Below are 18,719 nucleotides of genomic sequence, written 5' to 3'. Positions count from 1 at the left end.
ATAACTGTCTCTTTGCAAACTGTTGAACATGACAAAGCATTCTTTTGTACCAGTCAGATTTGGTGGACCAAAATATATTAAACTTTTTGCCTCAGAGGGAGCAAGGTGAAGTTTACAAGCTGCTTGCACCACATATGCTCATGACAGAGCCTGTTACAGCAGACTTTCTCAACAGTAAGTTCCTTGTTCATTATTTTGTTGGCTTGGTTTGTCTGGATTTTAAACAGCAGGTATTTCATTTGAAAAGTATTACAAAACCATAGAATGGTTTTTAGTGCCTATGAGCGTCAGAGCTGTTACTGCCATGGCCGGCGCTAAAAACTCTGCTACGGTTTTGTAAAAAGGGGGGTTATTTATTTATTGCGATTTATCAACCGCTCTTCTGAAGAGACTCACCCAAGGCGGTGTATCAACATAAAACTTACAATTTTGTTAACATTATAACTGTAGTAAAAGGACCAAATATAAACATAAATACAATGAATGAGGTAGAGTTATTGTTTAATTTCTTACCATGGAACAGTTTCAAAACTCTTACTTACTAACAGCATTGAAATTCAAATAAGAGAGATATAATACATAGTAACTTGTTTGAATTGAACATATACCCCCAAATTCTGCATAGGTCATCCAAAGTTAGGCATGCGGTGATGGGTTTGGATCACAGATACACGTATAATCATAAAGTAATTGGATAAATTGGCCTTAACAAATGTTAATTGGGACTTAATACTGGTTCCGCGCATATCTGCTCGGTGCTCTTATTCTGTAACCTGCGTGCCTAATTCATCGCGCATGCAACTCCGAAGGAGGTGTGGCCAAGGGAGGGTCATGGACGGATTATGAGCATTCCTAGGATTTAGGCACAGTTATAAAATATTTCTATTTCCGGACCTAACTGGCAATAATAATAATGACTTTATTTTTATATACCGCAATAGTTCATAGCAGTTAGGTGCGAGTCTTTACATCAGCTTTTGGCAGGTAAAAATGCTCGCACCTGAAGTTAAGAGCAAAAACGGCATAAGTTGGTTTGCTATGAAGACGGTTCTGTGCAAAATTGCCTTTATAGAATTTGGCCCTGGTTCTATAAAAGACACCTGAAGTTACGTGCCTAGATCGCCGCGCTTAGCCGATCTAGGTGCCTAACTTAATTTTCTTAATTGGCGCCGTTAGTTGAAAGTGCCATTAAAAAACCCCAATTAAAAAAAGTAATTAGCAGCTAGGCGCCTAACTCAATAGGCATTTACCACTTCATGGTAGGCGTCTACCCATGCAGACGTCTGCGTCACTAGGCATCCTAGAAGTAAATGCCAGTATATTTCACGGCACCTGCCTCAGATGCCAAGTGACACCTAAGTCAACCACATCTATTCTCCACCCCTAACTACACCTACTTTTCAGGTAGGCCTCGTTAGGTGTCTCAGGGTGCATTGACTTAAGCATTGCTAGATGCCATGTGGAATTCCGCATGCAACCCAAATTAACGATTAGAATTGTTTTTTAATGGCATGGTCAATTACCACGCCATTTAACCCATTAACAAAAATTAACTTAGGTGCGGGTTTAAGTTCGGCATCGCTAGGCACCTTTTTTAGAAATTCCCCCTTTGTGCGTAGTGCATCATGCTGTCGCCTAACTGTGTCTACCATGTGCTTTATGAAAACATTGTCTGAAATAATCTCAGCTTGTTTTCTATAACGGCGACAATCTGGTAGCAAAGTCTACGAGAGCTTACATGATTAAAAGGGGTCAAATGCCTTTGCCATTTGAATTTAAGGTACAAAAAGGACAATGCCATGAAAACCAGCCTTAGATTAGTTTAGGGCTGTTCTATGATGTCTTCTTTCCATATATAGGAAGTTATTTTAAGAAGGATGTGCAGTATTTACCGTACATGGGTAAATGAAATTTTACAATGCCACTGTTTATGATGGGCCGCTGAAAAGTTCTCAGCCCAACCAAGAAGAGAATGATGTGGAGCCATGAAACTTACAAGTTATTCCACACTTCTCTTGACACTTTTCAATGAGGCAAATGCATCTAGTAAATGAGCACAAGTAAAGGGAAACCAAGCCATTGTGAGATGACCAATGAAGCTGGCTTGTAGGCATTAGTGGAATGAGGCATTATGACATCACAATATGCTGAAAAGTTCTCAGCCCAACCAAGAAGAGAATGATGTGGAGCCATAAAACACAAGTTATTCCACACTTTTCTTGACTTTTTTTGTTTCATTTCATATCATTGAAATGAAAAATGTAGAATAATTTGTGTTTTATGACTCCACATCATTCTTTTCATGGTGGTGCTGAGAACTTTTCAGCGACCCCTCGAGCATAGATTTAAAAGTAGTGTTGTCTAGACATGTCTATGGACTGAATTCTAAAAATGACACCAACCACTTGACACCGACTAAAACGTGCTAAGCACTCTTCTATAAACCGGATTCAAAGTTAAGCGCTGTTAATAGAATAGCGCTTGGCATCAAGAACTGTGCCTAACTTTAGGCGTAACCATTTGCACCAATAAAATCACCTAATTCTGTATCAGCAGGCATAAATTAAAGGAACGCCTGATCCACCCGTGACCTTCCCATGATCGTGTCCCCCCTAATTAGCTCAGTATTCAATTAAATTGCATGCGAAAACTGAGTGTCCACCCAGGTTTGGTGTGTTTTTTAGTGCTACATATAGAATTTCAGGGTATGTATGTATTTCTCAATTCATGGTGGGAATATATATGTATATATTGTTAGTAATTTTCCTGTCAGGATTTACAGCTGCTCCCAGGGCCGGGCCTACCATTGAGCAATTGTCTTTTTTTGGACATAGCCCTGCTAGTCAGCTCCTTCTGACTTATGAAAGAAGGCCTCACAGTAAGTCTGTGCACATGGCCCTGCACCCCAATCGCATCCTCATGGGACACCCCTGCCCGCTCCAAGGCATGAGTGCCAGCTACCTTTTTGTTTGGATCTGGGGCTCTACCATTTATTAAGGGGGCAATTGTGCTTACCTCGGTGATACCTACAAGAACTTCAAAAAGCTGAAAACAAGAGTTATTTCACTTGCTTCCTTAACAGTATACTGTATATAGTTTTGTAAAATTCTGGCATATATGTGTATATATATATGTATAAGTGGCAGTAAATATACATGTATGTTACATGACTGGCACTTATACATAATGCCACTTTTCCTAACGTGTTCTTTGTAAAATGACTGTTGCCATTTGATGTGCTGGCAAACACAAATGTATTTGCCGGCGTCCTTACACATCTTTTGCAAAAAAGCTCTGCATTTAGCCAAGCCATTTGTAAAATATTCGGACCACGGGAAATGCCCTTGCTCGGACGTCCCAATTCCTATCTAAATATTCTGTGCTACATAAGGCTTATAATGTAGGGAAAAAAAAACAGTAAAGTACAAATGCAGGATTTTTTGTTTTCTACATATTTATAACTTCCTTTTCTTTTTCAGCGGAAAAACAAATAGAGTTTTGTTGTCATTTAGCAAGAGGAAGCTTAGATCCCAATGAGCCCCCGACTTATGAATATGTCAAATTTGTAGTGGATTTTAAATTTTTTACTCACGGTAAGTTATTACATGTTATATAATAAATGGTTTTCTACCCATATGTATATCAGCACATGTGTGAATAACTGAAAACAGAAATCCAAACTCTTCATGTTATCTGCCTTTAAAGTTAAGATGTCCGAATTTCCTGGACATGTCCTCCTTTTGAGGACATGGCTGGGGGTTCGACCTGGTTTTGAAAAGCTTCCCCTGAATTTGTGTCGGGCAAGAGGGCGTCCGTGCATGCGCGGTTGCCACGCGATGATGTCACACGCACGCACGAGTGCGCACGATGTGAACACGTCGTATCCACGCATGCGCGGATGCTCTCTTGCTCGAACAGAGCAAGCAGCAGGGGCGGGGCTAGGGCAGGACTGGGGTGTAATAGGGCAGGGATGGGCAGGTCTAAGGGTCCAGATTTTACAAATGTAAAATCTGGCAACCCTAAACATATATCGGTTATACTCTTGTTTCTTTATTAACAATTTTGATATACCACAATTCAAAAGTTTATCAACGCAGTATAAGAAAAGGAAAGTAGGGAAGGAGATTACTGCAGCATAAGTCTTCCCACCAAGCCACAAAGCCTGCTTGGTTAGTCCTCCAACAACCACACAAAGAAATAGGCTTTCAGAGCTGTGCTACAGACAGGGGCATAGCTACAGGCGAGCCTGGGTGGAATCTCAGCTCAGGCCGACCTGGTCTCTCCCACAACAGCCCCACGAGCATGTGAGGGATAACGGCCCAGCACTCACTCATGCAGCGCAGGTGGCGAAGAGCTTGCTGCAGCGACTCAGGCACTGTGTCTGGGCCAGGCTGCAGCAGCGCCACTCCTCCAGGAAGCCCAACGCTCCATCCCTGGAGAAGGGTAACTCCTATCCGCTGAAGTCCCTGCTCCAGAGGTGTAGGGCAGGCAGTGTTTGTCACATTTGGTGGGGAGTGGGAGGGAGGGAGGAAAAGAGAGAGGCTGCACGGATTGGGGGTTGGGAAGGAAGGGAAAGAGAGGTTGTATGGGCTGCCCCGAGGGAGTGAGGGAGGGGGCGGAGGAGGGAAGGTGGAAAGAGAGAGAGATGTCCATTTTGGGCTCAAGCCCGCCCAAAATTGACTGTCTGGCTTACCCCACTTCCAAGTGGCGAAACTTCCACAAAAGGATACAAGAACATAATGGACTGGATTCAGTAAACAGCACTCAAAATTCAGGGCCAAATAAAATCTGTTTGAAGCGCTATTCTATAAACAGTGCTCTGAGTTGGGCGCTGATTTTAGCATAGCACTAGGGTCTTGATTCTATAAAAGGTGCCTACCTGTGCTTATTTTTTTAGAATTGGTTAATTGGTGCTGATAATTGAAAGTGACATTAAAAACCTTGCAGTAGGCATCTACACTGAGGCGCTTACCCATGTCTAGATGGAAAGTAGGCATAGTTAAGGGAAGAGTTTAAGTGTGGATTGAGTTAGGCGCTGGTGGGTGTCTATCCCCCTCTTTTACTAATGCATAGTGTGGGTTTTAGCGCTGGCAGCGGCAGTAACTGCTCTGACGCTCATAGGAATTCTGAACGTCAGAGCAGTTACCGCTGCTGCCGGTATTAAACCCCGCTTAGAAATTTGATTAAGTGTTATAAGAATTTTTTTTTTTTAAATAAATCTTTGAGTTTCTAAAGCTAACAAAAATACAATACAATATCTATACAAATAATAGTAATCATATATGCACTTATAATCAATCAGAATCCATACAACATTAAAAAAAACCCACCCAACCACCATTTTCATAAGAGACTAGAACCATACAAAAGAAATACCCCCCTCCCTTTTAAATTTTAAATAAACTTGGAAACTTGGACAGTACTAAAAACATATGTTCCAGGCTCAAAGGATTTACCACTTTCAGATCTGATGCTGAGCTTATTTTTAGGATCTGCAGCCAAATAGCAACTTATTTGAAAACCCCAAATCCATGAATTAGGTCTCTTTGGATCATGAAACAAATGGTGTATAAATTCCCACTGGTACTGTGAAACAAAGTGACAGTGATCCAGATTTTCTCCACTGAGAAAACTATTGGCAGGGCAGTTTCTAATTGCACAAGTCCGTGCCAGTGACCTGGCATTCCTTCCAAGTTCTGGTTTGTTTTCCTCCGTACCTTGAGGGCTCCTACAATTGTGATGAGTTTCAACAAGTTTGAGGAGACGGGGGAAGCCAAGGTCTACTGTGCTAGCAGTTCCCATTGAGTAAGGATGTGTATTTCCAATTCTAAATATATTTGGCAGAGTGTTCGTGTTTAGTCCTGTTTGGGATCACTGTCCTCAGAGAAGCATTCGGTAGGGTCTGACAACGCCAGGCAGCGATTTCACTGTGATCTAGTCAGAATTATTCTAAGTAGATTTTTAATTTCAGTTGAGAAATATGGAGATGACAATTTTCAAAAGGATTTATGTGGGTAGAAACATTTATTCACGTTAATTAGCAGTTTGGAAATTGCCTTCCCTCTCTGTAAAGTAGCTGTAATCAATTAGAACCGGTTACACATATCCATGTCAGATATGCACCTGAAGGGATATTCTTTCATTTAAAATTATTTTTATTGATTTTATGCAATACAAAAAACACCCATTAACACCTCCCCCCGCCTTACTGCAAAATACAACAAAGGTGAATTGGAAGTACAAAGAGTGAGATAAAATCTATGCAATATATGAATTGCAATAAGCGTCTAAAAGAGCCCAAACCCTCTGAAAAAATAAAACCCCACTCCGTTTGACAGCGGCAGTCTCCTCATATTTGCGAATTAAGCAAATTCCAGACCACCATGCTGAAATAGAGAGTGCAGTACTATATTTTTCCATTCAGATAAAATATGCTGAATAACTAATCCCATAAGAGCGTCGAACAATTTAGCTTTATTGTTCTGTACTAGATGAGGTTGTGCAGCAGAGCATAAAATAACAATTTTATATGTTAACTCAAGTTGAAATCCAAATATGTCTTGAATTCATTGCTATACAACATCCCAAAATGTCTTAACGGCAGTATACCTAAATAATATATGATAAAATGTACCTACACTGGATTTATTAAAAAATGTATATACCGCCTATACTCTAAGCGATTTCCATTAAAATAACATTTATAAGTACATTTACAGGTCCAGCATAAGCCTGGATCACACGTAGACATTCTAGAGACCTTATAAGGTGTCCAGTACGCTCAGTGCTCCACATAGAATAATGACTGAGTTATAGAAGCTGATAAAACAGGCCTACAAACCTTACTCCAAAACGTTTTTCATACAACATCATCTAATTGTTCTCCAAGATCGTGTTCCCACATCTGCTGCAATACAGTGCAAGCATTCATTCTCTTAAACTTGACTTTGCGAAAAACCGAGGAGGAGCCTAAGGCCCTGATTGGTTCAGACACCTAAGGCCCTTCCCCCAGGAGGGACCTTAGGCGCTTGAGCCAATCAGGGCCTTAGGTCCCTCCTTGTGCATCCCAGGATGCACCTGGAAAGGGAAGGCCTGCCATTTTGCAGTGGCGGGCCTGAGGAGCAGGAGTGGGCATCCCTCTTGCTGTCAACTAATTTACAGGTATGGAAGGGTTCAGGGTGGTGGAGGGGTACGGGGGAGTTTTGGGGAGCAGTTGGTAGCATGAGGGAGTGGGCATCCCTCCTGACAATTTTTTTTAGGAAGGGGAGTGAGGGACGTGTTGGTTCAGGGGGGTCATTGTGTGGGGGAGTCATTGCTGGGGGGGGAGTTCATTGTAGGCAGGAGGGAGTGAGCATCCCTCCTGACCATTTTGGCTGGTGCGGGAGGGGGGGGGTTTCCAGGGAAGGGGTGTTATCGGGAAGGGCATCATCGGCGGGGGAGAGGGCAGCACAGCATTTTTTTTAATGGGCCAGGTATTGTGTGTGTGTCTGTTATACACACTCAACATCTGTGCCAATAAGGAAAAAAAGTCAGCTTTTTCAGGTCAGTCTTAACCAACCTAATTCTGGCATGCAAGTTTATGGCATTGATCAGATGCCTGGTTTTAATATTAATGACTTCATTTACATGCCAGAATCAGAGAATGTAGGACCGCACGGAAAACCACACGGTGAGCCTGTTCAGAACATCGATTCGGCTAATACAATCGGTCTCTAAGCCAGTCAAACCAGTTTAGCGATGATCGTTAGATAATCAGAGGCTTTAGTGCCTCTGGCCCCTAGTCCTCAGAGTACACCTAGTTTCATTGGGTTTTCAGGATATCCATAATAAATATTCATGAGTTAGATTCACTTGCAACTGAGGTAGTGCATGCAAATCTATCTCATGCATATTCATTGTGGATATCCTGAAAATCTGATGGAAGTAGGTATGCCCTGAAAACTATAATGAGAATGGCTGCTTTAAAAGTTCCTCAGGAGCAGTAGCCATGCATTAACAACCTGTGCTTAATCTGCTCTTTACTTAAAAAAAAAAAAAGAAATTGTATATTAAGGTCAAATTAGGCATAATTTCACCTTTTAATATGTGTTATATAGCAAAAAAAGGTGCTGATTTCCTCAGTGCATATTAGCAACTGCTCCTCAAAAAGTCTGTTCATTGTTTCTCAAAATGCATGATTTGTTGTTTTAAGACAAGACACTCCTTTGAGCCAGCTTTAAGTCAAGGAAGGAGAATGAAATGTTTGGATGTTATTTTCAAATCTGCACATCTTCCTGCACAAAAAGATGCAAAGTTCAGAAGTATAAAACACTCATGGATTTTATCCCAACACAGACAGCTTGAAAAGAGCTTCTATAAAATACATGAATAAATCCCATGAAATGAAAGTATTAAACTTGTCTATAGCATTATAAAACCATGGGCTGGTTTATCTTGTTTCTTTGCACAAACTATAAATATGAGAATGTGCACGCTGCAATGAACTTACAGAATAGTGGTGACTTGATCTTATTTTTTTTTTAATTAAATTGGGGGATTTTTTTATGGGAGGGGTGGGTGTGTCATCTTTTAATCTCTTTAGGATTGCGTTTTATCATTGTTTGAGGAAATCAGAAGTACCTTGTATGAGATCATAGTTTAGTGCCAGACTTTAGGAACAGGTTTAGAAAGATCTTGATTAAAAGCAGGACTGGCCTAGCCATTAGACTAGAACCAGTGTTTCTCAACTTGGTCCTGGAGTACCCCTTGCCAGTCAGGTTTTCAGGATATCCCCAATGAATATGCATAAAAGAAATTTGCATATAATGGAGGCAATGCATGCAAATCAAGTTTATACATTTTCATTGGGGATATCCTGAAAACCTGACTGGCAAGGGGGCACTCCAGGACCGAGTTGAGAAACAGTGGACCAGACTAGGCAGTTGCCTAAGGCAGCAGCTTATAAGAGGCGTCAAAGAGCAGCTGCAGTCAAAGCAAAACAATAGAGTGGGTGGGCAGTTTTCAAATAATTATTCTGGGAGGGGTAGCATTGGGTTTGATCGTGATTGTTGGGAGTAAGTGAGGGACAAGAGGGCTAAAGATTAATGGGGGAGGGGGCACAAATCTGGAGATTTGCCTAGGGCAGAGGTAGGCAATTCCAGTCCTCGAGAGCCAGAGCCAGGTCAGGTTTTCAGGATATCCACAATGAATATGCATGAGGTGGATTTGCATGCACTGCCTCCTTGAGATGCAAATCTATCTCATGCATATTTATTGTGGATATCTTGAAAACCTGACCTGGCTCCGGCTCTCGAGGACCGGAATTGCCTATCCCCTGGCCTAGGGCACCAAGTTTTCCTGCACCGGCACTGATTAAAAGTATAAACCATTAATAGGAAATTCAAGAACTTCAGAATAATGTCAAAAACGTGGTAACTAACTATCAGTTTCTATAGAGGGGGAGCAACTATAACCAGCTCATAGGTCTGTTGTATGTACCAGGATGCTGACATCACAAGATGACCTAGATTACTCAGAAGCTGAACAAGTGCAGGTATAATGGGAGATAATCCAGGAAAACTGATATTTTAAAGTTTTATTCTCTAAAATGCATCTTTTTTTTTTGCCTCACCTTCTTTGAGTAGGAAAAGTGACCAAATGATGCTGCTTTATTGGAGAGAATCCTGTATAAGAGCTTATTGTAAACAGAGATTCCAAATTATCCATTTCCAAGATGGAGATGTTGGGACAGACCTGGTATTGGCTTACATCTCAAAGCAGTGTGAGCAGTGTGGGAGTTGTATTGGGTACAAACATAAGAACTGCCATACTGGGACAGACCGAAGGTCCATCAAGACCAGTATCCTGTTTCCAACAGTGGCCAACCCAGGTCCCAAGTTCCTAGCTAGATCCCAAGTAGCAAAACAGATTCTATGTTGCTTATCCTAGGAATAAGCTGCGGATTTCCCCAAGCCATCTCAATAATACCCTATGGACTTCTCTTTTAGGAAGATATTGAAACCTTTTTTTAAACCCCGCTAAGCTGACTGATTTTACCACATTCTCTGGCAACAAATTCCAGAGTTTAATTACACGTTGTATGAAGAAATATTTTCTCCAGTTTGTTTTAAATCTACTACTTACTAGCTTCATCGCATGTGCCCTAGTCTTAGTATTTTTGGAAAGAGTAATAATACCTGATCCTGTTCATTTAAATCAGTGCTGCAGCTCCCACAATGCACCGGAATGATCAGAAATCCAGGACTGTCCTAAATCCTCCAGCCTGAAATTGGGTAACTTAGCATTTCTATGTAAAAGGTGCTCAGGCAATAGAACAGATAACAGCAGGCGGTTTGGAGAAGATTTACTGACCAGAATCAAAACTCTCTGTTTATATTTTAGTTGAACTGTCTGCTTTATAAGAATTGACATACTGGATCAGACTAATGGTCCATCTAGCCCAGTGTCCTGTTTCCAACAGTGGCTTTCTCATCTTTTCACAAATGCTTATTTTCATCTTTCTTGTACCCTGTAGTGCCTAGTCCCTCGTGTAATGGTTTTGAGTCGGCCATTGCAAGGGCATTCAAGTCAGCCACTGAGGAGCAGATCTGCCTTGTAGCCACTGTCCGTCTTGTTACACCACAGTTTTTAAAGGTGAGTGGTAGTATACTTCCCATTGGTTCATTTTAAGATCCTCTGCTAAACTTTCAATAGAAATTAAATATAGGAGTGCTTATAATTGTGTACTATGTCTTAATATATGGTAATATATTTCAAGTTGTGAAAGATGAAGTAAAAGGGGACACTTACAAATTTGCACATTATAATTCTCAGATTAAATTATGTGACATTTCTTATTCTAAGGACAAATATTTTTGGCTAGAGTGAAAAGTCTCTAAGAATAAGAGGGTCAATTCCAAGCTTCTCCACGGAGCTTGCAGGCTTTTAGGTTTGGGCGTGCAGGTTGATTTTCAAAGGGGAAATTCATCATAGTGTTTCCTTTTAAAATCTGGTAGCCAAGTCCACCTAGTCCAGGCTGATATGTAACCAGAGTCTGCGGTAGCAAACTTTCCACTGGGAAATATGCATGCAAGGTGCCCTCTTTCCCTTATACATGACAAGCGTAGCAGATCAAAAAGACATGTACTGTATATTTTAGGCACCACTATAGAGATGGTGCATAAATTATAGTATTCTATTGTTTACACACATAATTGTGTGTCCCGCCCACACTTCACCTAAACTACGCCCATGAAAACATCATTTAAGACCGATGTGTACTTTCAGAATAGCTGGAATATTGCCATTTATTCACTTATGTGTTCACATAAAAGCATAAATAACTAGAATACTGGCATTTACATGCAAACTTGCTGTGTAAATCTAAGCATCTCCTTATGAGTGTGTACTTTTCAACTCATTCTTGGTCCTCAGTGAAATATAGAGAATTAATAGGCATTCTGGTTGCGTTTTCAGTAGACAATTACACGGGGACAAATTTGTTCCCGTTCCTGCAACAACTCAATTTTCCTGTCCCGTCCCCGCAAGTTTTGTCGCTCTCCCTGCCCCATTCCTGGAAGCTCAGCCTGAACCGCACAAGCCTCGAGCACGGATGATTTTAAAGTGTTTGAGGCTTGTGCAGATGAGGACGGAGCTTGCAGGAATGGGGCAGGGGTAGGAAAAGAACTCATGGGGGTGGACGGGAAAATGTTGGCTATGTAATATGTAAGTGATACCTGAGAGAAAGCATTGTAAGCATACACAGACATACACCAGCCGACACTACGCTTGTGCCTGCCTAACAGCTCATAAGAAGCTTAGTGCAGTGCGGAAATATTTTAATCCATCTGCCTTTAGGCTTTTTGTTCAATCTCTGATATTGCCGAGATTAGATTGCTGTAACCTTGTTTTAATCGGGTGTTCTAATCCCTCCTTCATTAAGGTAATTGCTTCAGAAGGCATCTGTTTGTTTAATTTTGGGCTTGTAAAGATAGGATTCTGTGAAGGCTTTCTAATCCGTGCTATACTGACTCCCAATGGAAGCCCAAATACAATTTGAAATTGGAATAACTGTTTATAAAATATTAATGGCGGATGCTCCATTTTATCAGCCTGAGCATCTTTCTCTACTTCACGGTTCCAAAAATACTCATCATACTTTTCTGGATACACCAATCAACTAGTATGGAGCTAATTATACCATTTAAATAGCGTTTTATATATATATATACACAACATATATCCACTCAACACCCGCTATTATTAAAACTCTATTAATTTAATTTTCAAACATTTATTATTTTGTTATATACTTATGTAATAAATTAAATCACAGTACCATACACAATATTAATCATCCTATATTATAATTAAAATCCTTCTGGATATCTGGTAACCGTAGTTAGTGCCCAACTCAAGACTAGCTATCATGGGGGCAGTGGCGTAGGAAGTGGGGGGCGGACCACTCCGGGCACCGTATTGGTGAGGGTGCCAGCACTTCTCCACCACCCCCCCCCCCACAATACCACACTCGCGCCCTCTTTCCCCTCCTTCCTAGTACCTCTTTATATCTTTGCCAGTGCGAGCAACTTCTCCGGCCTGCTGCTTCGCCAGCCTGGCTCCCCTCTGCAATCACTTCCGGGTCGCGGGGCCACAAAGTGACATCAGAGGGAAAGCTAACGCAGCATGAGCAGCAGGCCAGAGAAATTGCTCGTGCTGGGGAAGATTTAAAGAGGTACAGGGTGGAAAGGAGGGTGCAAGTGTGGGGTGGGGGCAGGGAAGGAGCAGGGGGCACAGAAGGAGCGGGGAGACAGAGAGGAAGGTGTGGAGGCACCACCACCCCTCACTACGCCACCGCTTGGGGGTGTTCCGAGAGCAGAGTCAGTATTTGGCTGGTTAAGTGCCAATTATTTAACACTTGACTGGCCAAGGTAACCACAGAAAAGTCACTCCTATCTTTATGCGGTTTGCTATTAAGTGCAGTTAAGTGCTGAATATTGCGCTATGGTTTTGCCAGCTCCATAAACCTGGAAACTCGGGCCCTGATTCTATAAATGGCACTATCATCATCGGCTACCTTAAAAATGGCTGCCGATCACGTGTCAATCACACAACGGTACCATTTATAGGATTGCGCCTTCAGGAAAGGTAGGTGCCAGAAATGCAGGAGAAACAACGGAAGCCCAAGGTTTCCACAGTAAGACTCTGCAGTATGCAATATGTGAGCCATTTTCGGACCCCTGAGGAAGGTTTAGCAGAACCGAAACACGGGCCGTGTTGGGTCCCATCACAAGCAACTGGGGTCATTTTGCTCTCGAGTGCATGCAATCACCTTGAACTTTTTAATTTGAACTGACGGTAAAACGACATCTCAGGATATATTGTTTTTCCACAGTCTTCTTTTTGGTTTCTGGTTCTCTCGCCAGAAAAGTAGGCCAGGGGTTTCAAGGCCTACATTTACGGCACCTGCCTTTCACACGAATCGCGCCTAAGGAGGTGCTCTACAACGCCTAATGCGTTAGGCTTTGTAAAGTGCCTCCATAGGCGCAATGCAGGTGCTCGGTTTTTTTAGGTGCCAGTAGGCACCTTGAATTTTTTTTTAACTTAGGGTGCCTGCTGGGGCCTAAATTAAAGCACCGGTTACAGAATATGAACCTCAGTGCCTGAGCCCAGACATGGCTTTTACCATTCAATTTCCAGGTATCATGCCAGCAGCGGTCAGCAAAACGCTGAGCGGCACCGGCGAAATATCAACCCCATAGAATATTCTTTCCTGTTCACATGCTGGGGGGGGGGGGGTTCCCATCAATGTAAAATGAGGTAAAGGATGTGATATTACACTATGTCTATTGTTCGTACAGGAACTGTGCAATGTTGAGGAACCATGTGAAGAATTTACATCGAGGCACAGCTTGGAGTGGAAATTCTTATTTTTGGACCACAGGTGAGAAAGTTTTTTGATTAACCCCCATAAAAGCGGTTTTTAGCGCTGGCTGGTGCGCTGAATGCTCTGCGCTGCTCCTGACGTTCTATTATTTCTCTTTTCATTCTTTTTATGTGCTGTTAATTGTTTCAATAGCTCTTTGTCTGGTTTGTTTTTTCAATACAGCTCTCTTTTTGTAAGCCCTTGAGAGTTATTTGTATTAATTCTCCCTGCTAACAGCGGTCTTTTAAAACTATGACGTCATCACGTCCACTTAATTAGCCGGCGCGCTGCCGTTCGGCTCTCCTCCCCCTGCCGAGAATCTAGCACGCCAGTTAGCAGTAGCGTTGTGAAGCCTTTTGAATTTTGGCAGCTTCCCTTTAATGCAGGGGTAGGGAACTCCGGTCCTCGAGAGCCGTATTCCAGTCGGGTTTTCAGGGTTTCCCCAATGAATATGCATGAGATCTATTTGCATTCACTGCTTTCAATGCATATTCATTGGGGAAATCCTGAAAACCCGACTGGAATAAGGCTCTCGAAGACCGGAGTTCCCTATTCCTGCTTTAATGATACTTTGCTCGGTTCCTGAGGAAGGGGCTTTTGTCCCTGAAACCAAGCCTGGAGAAAACAGGAGAGTTTTAGAAGCAGTTTATCACTCCCGATGGAGGAGAGTGTGGCGCAGTGGTTAGAGCTATAGCCTCAGCACCCTAAAGTTGTGGGTTCAAATCCCACACTGCTCCTTGTGACCCTGGGCAAAGTCACTTAATCCTCCACTGCCCCCAGGTACATTAGACAGATTGTGAGCCCACCAGGACAGAAACGGAAAATGCTTGAAGTACCTGTATGTAAACCGCTATGAGTTTGGTTGTAAAACTACAAAAAGGCAGTATACAAGTCCCAGTCCCTTTCCCTGATGTCATAACACCAGAAACCCAAACACTAGCAACATTCCAGAGCTCCTATTGTGATGTCATAATGCCTCATCCCACCAATCCTTAAGAGCCAACCTCATCAGTGATGTCACAATGGCTTCATTGTTCTATACTTGGGCTCACTTCTGATATTGCATTGGAGGAGAGTGTGGTGCAGTGGTTAGAGCTACAGCCTCAGCCCCCTGAGGTTGTGGGTTCAAATCCCATGCTGCTCCCTGTGACCCTGGGCAAGTCAATCCTCCACTGCCCCAGCTGCATTAGATAGATTGTGAGACCACCAGGACAGATAGGGAAAATGCTTGAAGTACCTGTACGGCTTTGAATGCAGTTGTATAACTACAAAAAGGTGGTATACAAGTCCCAATCCCCCTTTAAATTCACCAGTACTCCTCTTAACGAATGGGACATTATATTGCACAAAGTACTGCTCTTTTTGTGATTCTTTTTCTGCTTTACTTGCTTTATTCTATACGGCTGGTACGGGGCAGGAATACTACACTCACTTATGTTATTTATGTAATCAGAACTGCACTAAATAAGTTGTTCACTTTATATACACACAGGGTGCGTTCCTATGATGGTGTGTGGCTAAATTGTGAGCTTTGCTCACCTTGGAAAAGCCCAGGATGGTTAAGCATTGCAGCTGGGCTTCGTTTTGAACTTTCGGCTTCACAAAGCTCGCAACCTCTCACTGAGATTAAACTTCACTTAATTGTATTGTGTTAATTCTTAGGTTATCGTAGGGTTCCTTTCCCCGCGCTCATTGGAACGCGCTGCTCTGAGTGTAACTTTTAATAGTAACAGCAGCAATCCACACAGCGTAGCAGATTGTTATGCTGGCACCGCCCATTTTTATGCGAAACACGGCCACGTCAGGGCGTAGGTTTTATTCATTTTGGCTTCAATAAACAATCTCCTCTTGACCTCGTTTGCTGTTTTCGGTCTGTTCCTTCTTGCACTTCTCTGGCACTTGCAGATCACTAGGTCATCTAATTGCAAATTCTATTACAATTAATCAAAGGACTAGAAAGGGTTTGACAGCATGCTGAGAAAATTCAATCTCTTTAGAAAGAATGCTTGAATTTTTATTTATCACCTCAAAATTTGGCCAAAGATAATATTAGTGTTATCGAAGAAGGTTTAATTTGAGGCTTCTAAATTTTCCCCGTAGTCCAGTTATTTTCGTGAGAGGTAATCAAAAAAATCATCTTTGGAAGCCTTGGATTTTTTTCACAGGAAACACACTTTCTGCACTAGAGGAAAAAAATGATATTCCATTAAAAGCAGAAATTCCCAAACTGTGGGCCACCAAACTCACATTTTGGGGTCATGATCTGGGTGGGATTTCCTTAGGTGCATCATTATTTTGCACCTCCGGGTGGGTCACATGAGAATCCCCCCCCCCCCTTTTGCGACGCCGCGTTAGGCTTTTTGTCGCCGACCATGGAAGTATTAGCTCTGATGCTCATTGATATTCCTATGAACGTCAGAGCTAACACCGCCACGACCGACAATAAAAAAAGCCTAATTCGGCTTTGTAAAAGGGGGGATATATTTGGCCACCATCATGGAGTCACAACTGCTTTAACGAAACTCTCTTCAACAGATAGATAAGAATATAAGAATTGTTGCTGCTGGGTCACACCAGTGGTCCATCGTGCCCAGCAGTCCGCTCACGCGGCGGCCCCTAGGTCAAAGACCAGTGCTCTAAATGAGTCCAACCTCACTTGCGTACGTTCCAGTGTAGCAGGAACTTGTCCAATTTTGTCTTGAATCCTTGGAGGGTGTTTTCCCCTATAACAGCCTCCGGAAGAGCGTTCCAGTTTTCTACCACTCTCTGGGTGAAGAAGAACTTCCTTATCTTCGTACGGAATCTATCCCCTTTCAATTTTAGAGAGTGCCCTCGCGTTCTCCCTACCTTGGAGAGGGTGAACAACCTGTCCTTATCTACTAAGTCTATTCCCTTCAGTACCTTGAATGTTTTGATCATGTCCCCTCTCAATCTCCTCTGTTCGAGGGAGAAGAGGCCCAGTTTTTCTAATCTTTCGCTGTACGGCAACTCCTCCAGCCCTTTAACCATCTTAGTCGCTCTTCTCTGGATGAAGAAGAACTTCCTTACGTTCGTATGAAATCTATCCCCTTTCAACTTTAGAGAGTGCCCTCTCGTTCTCCCTACGTTGGAGAGGGTGAACAACCTGTCCTTATCTACTAAGTCTATTCCCATCAGTACCTTGAATGTTTCGATCATGTCCCCTCTCAATCTTCTCTGTTCGAGGGAGAAGAGGCCCAGTTTCTCTAATCTGTCCCTGTACGGCAACTCCTCCAGCCCCTTAACCATTTTAGTAGCTCTTCTCTGGACCCTTTCGAGTAGTACCATGTCCTTCTTCATGTACAGCGACTAGTGCTGGACGCAGTGTTCCAGGGAGGGTGTACCATGGCCCAGTACAGCGGCATGATAACCTTCTCCGATCTGTTCGTGATCCCCTTCTTAATCATTCCTAGCATTCTGTTCGCTGCCGCCGCGCATTACGCAGATGGCTTCGTCGACTTATTGATCAGAACTCAACTGATCAGAACCTCACAAATCTTATAAACTTCACAGGAGACAGATGTTAAGAACATAAGAATAGTCTTACTGGGTGAGATCAATGGCCCATCTATCCCAGTATCCCGTCTTCACGGAGGCCAAAGCAAGTCACAAGTACCTGGCAAAAACCCAAATAGTAGCAGCATTCCAGGCTACCATCCCATATTGTACCTGCAGTATTGGTTGTGTGATATTTGCTTTAGCCATGGATCAGAACTTTCAAAACTAAGGTTTCTTATTTTTAGGTTTGAAACCTTTCATTTCCCAGATGTGTCTAAAAATACTCAGGTTAAACGTAAGGAATTTTTGGCATTAAACAGAATTCGATTCCCCTGTAAGTGTGTTGTGCTTCAGGGAAATAGATATTTTTTGGGGCTTCCTGACCATTTGAAGAAATTTCTTTCTGAAACAATTACCCAAATCTGGTTCTGTACCTCAGACTCGATTTGTGTCTCAGCATAATAGCCGCTATGGCGCTCATTTTCAAAAGAGAAACCCAGTTCAAAAGCGACGCAAAGCGGGCAGAGGGATGTTTTCCTCATCATAGATCGTCTGGCCATAAGGAGCTAGCCCACATCCCTTTAGGTCAGTGGTTCCCAAACCTGTCCTGGGGGACCCCCAGCCAGTCAGGTTTTCAAGAGATCCCTAATGAATATGCATGAGAGAGATTTGCATACCTGTCACTTCCATTATATGCAAATCTCTCTCATGCATATTCATTAGGGATATCTTGAAAACCTGACTGGCTGGGGGTCCCCCAGGACAGGTTTGAGAACCACTGCTTTAGGTCATGCTTCTATCCAACTTCCCCGAGTGGTACTGTTTCCCATCCTTTGCTTGTACTTTGCCCCTTGAAGTAAGCACCCCTTTAGAGGTTCCTGAGAAAATGAAAGAGTTGTGGGCTAAGAGGAAATGTTCGGTTGTGGGTTAGCGGCTGGGGTGGTGGCGCCCTTTCCTCCGCCCTCCCCCCCCCTCCCGCCGCACTCGCGCACCCCTTCTCGTTTCCCGTACCTTTTTAACTTCTCCGAGACAAGCAGCATCGATGTCGGCTCGCCATTTGACGTCACTTCCTAGATGCAGGACCGGGAAGCGCTATCAACCAACCTACACAATCCTAGCCCTTAACAAATGATCTCTAGAACTGTCAATCACCAAGTCTATACTTTGTTGATTCCACTCTATCTGTAACTTCTTTAATCATTGTAAACTCCATAGAACTTCACAGTCCTGCGGTATATAAAAAAACTGTTATTATTATTATTATTATTATCAGAGAGAGCGCCGATTCGGGCAGCAATGT

General features: G+C 42.7%; 1 protein-coding gene across 2 annotated transcripts in view; it reads left to right on the top strand.

The window, feature by feature from the left end:
- The window catches only part of PASD1 (PAS domain containing repressor 1), a 128,362-nt gene that overhangs the window by 58,137 nt on the left and 51,506 nt on the right, over window positions 1-18,719 (top strand). The window contains exons 6-9 of one of the 2 annotated variants that reach the window (XM_033944274.1): window positions 54-174; window positions 3,480-3,593; window positions 10,514-10,632; window positions 13,839-13,921. In XM_033944274.1, coding sequence (XP_033800165.1) covers window positions 54-174; window positions 3,480-3,593; window positions 10,514-10,632; window positions 13,839-13,921 — 437 coding nt within the window. The remainder of the gene's footprint in view (window positions 1-53; window positions 175-3,479; window positions 3,594-10,513; window positions 10,633-13,838; window positions 13,922-18,719) is intronic. The other variant, XM_033944275.1, reaches the window with a different exon arrangement.

Source organism: Geotrypetes seraphini, chromosome 5 (genome assembly GCF_902459505.1).
Source record: "Geotrypetes seraphini chromosome 5, aGeoSer1.1, whole genome shotgun sequence".
Classification (NCBI taxonomy): domain Eukaryota; kingdom Metazoa; phylum Chordata; class Amphibia; order Gymnophiona; family Dermophiidae; genus Geotrypetes; species Geotrypetes seraphini.
Note: the sequence above shows the minus strand (reverse complement) of the source record. Positions and strands in the feature narration are given on the sequence as shown.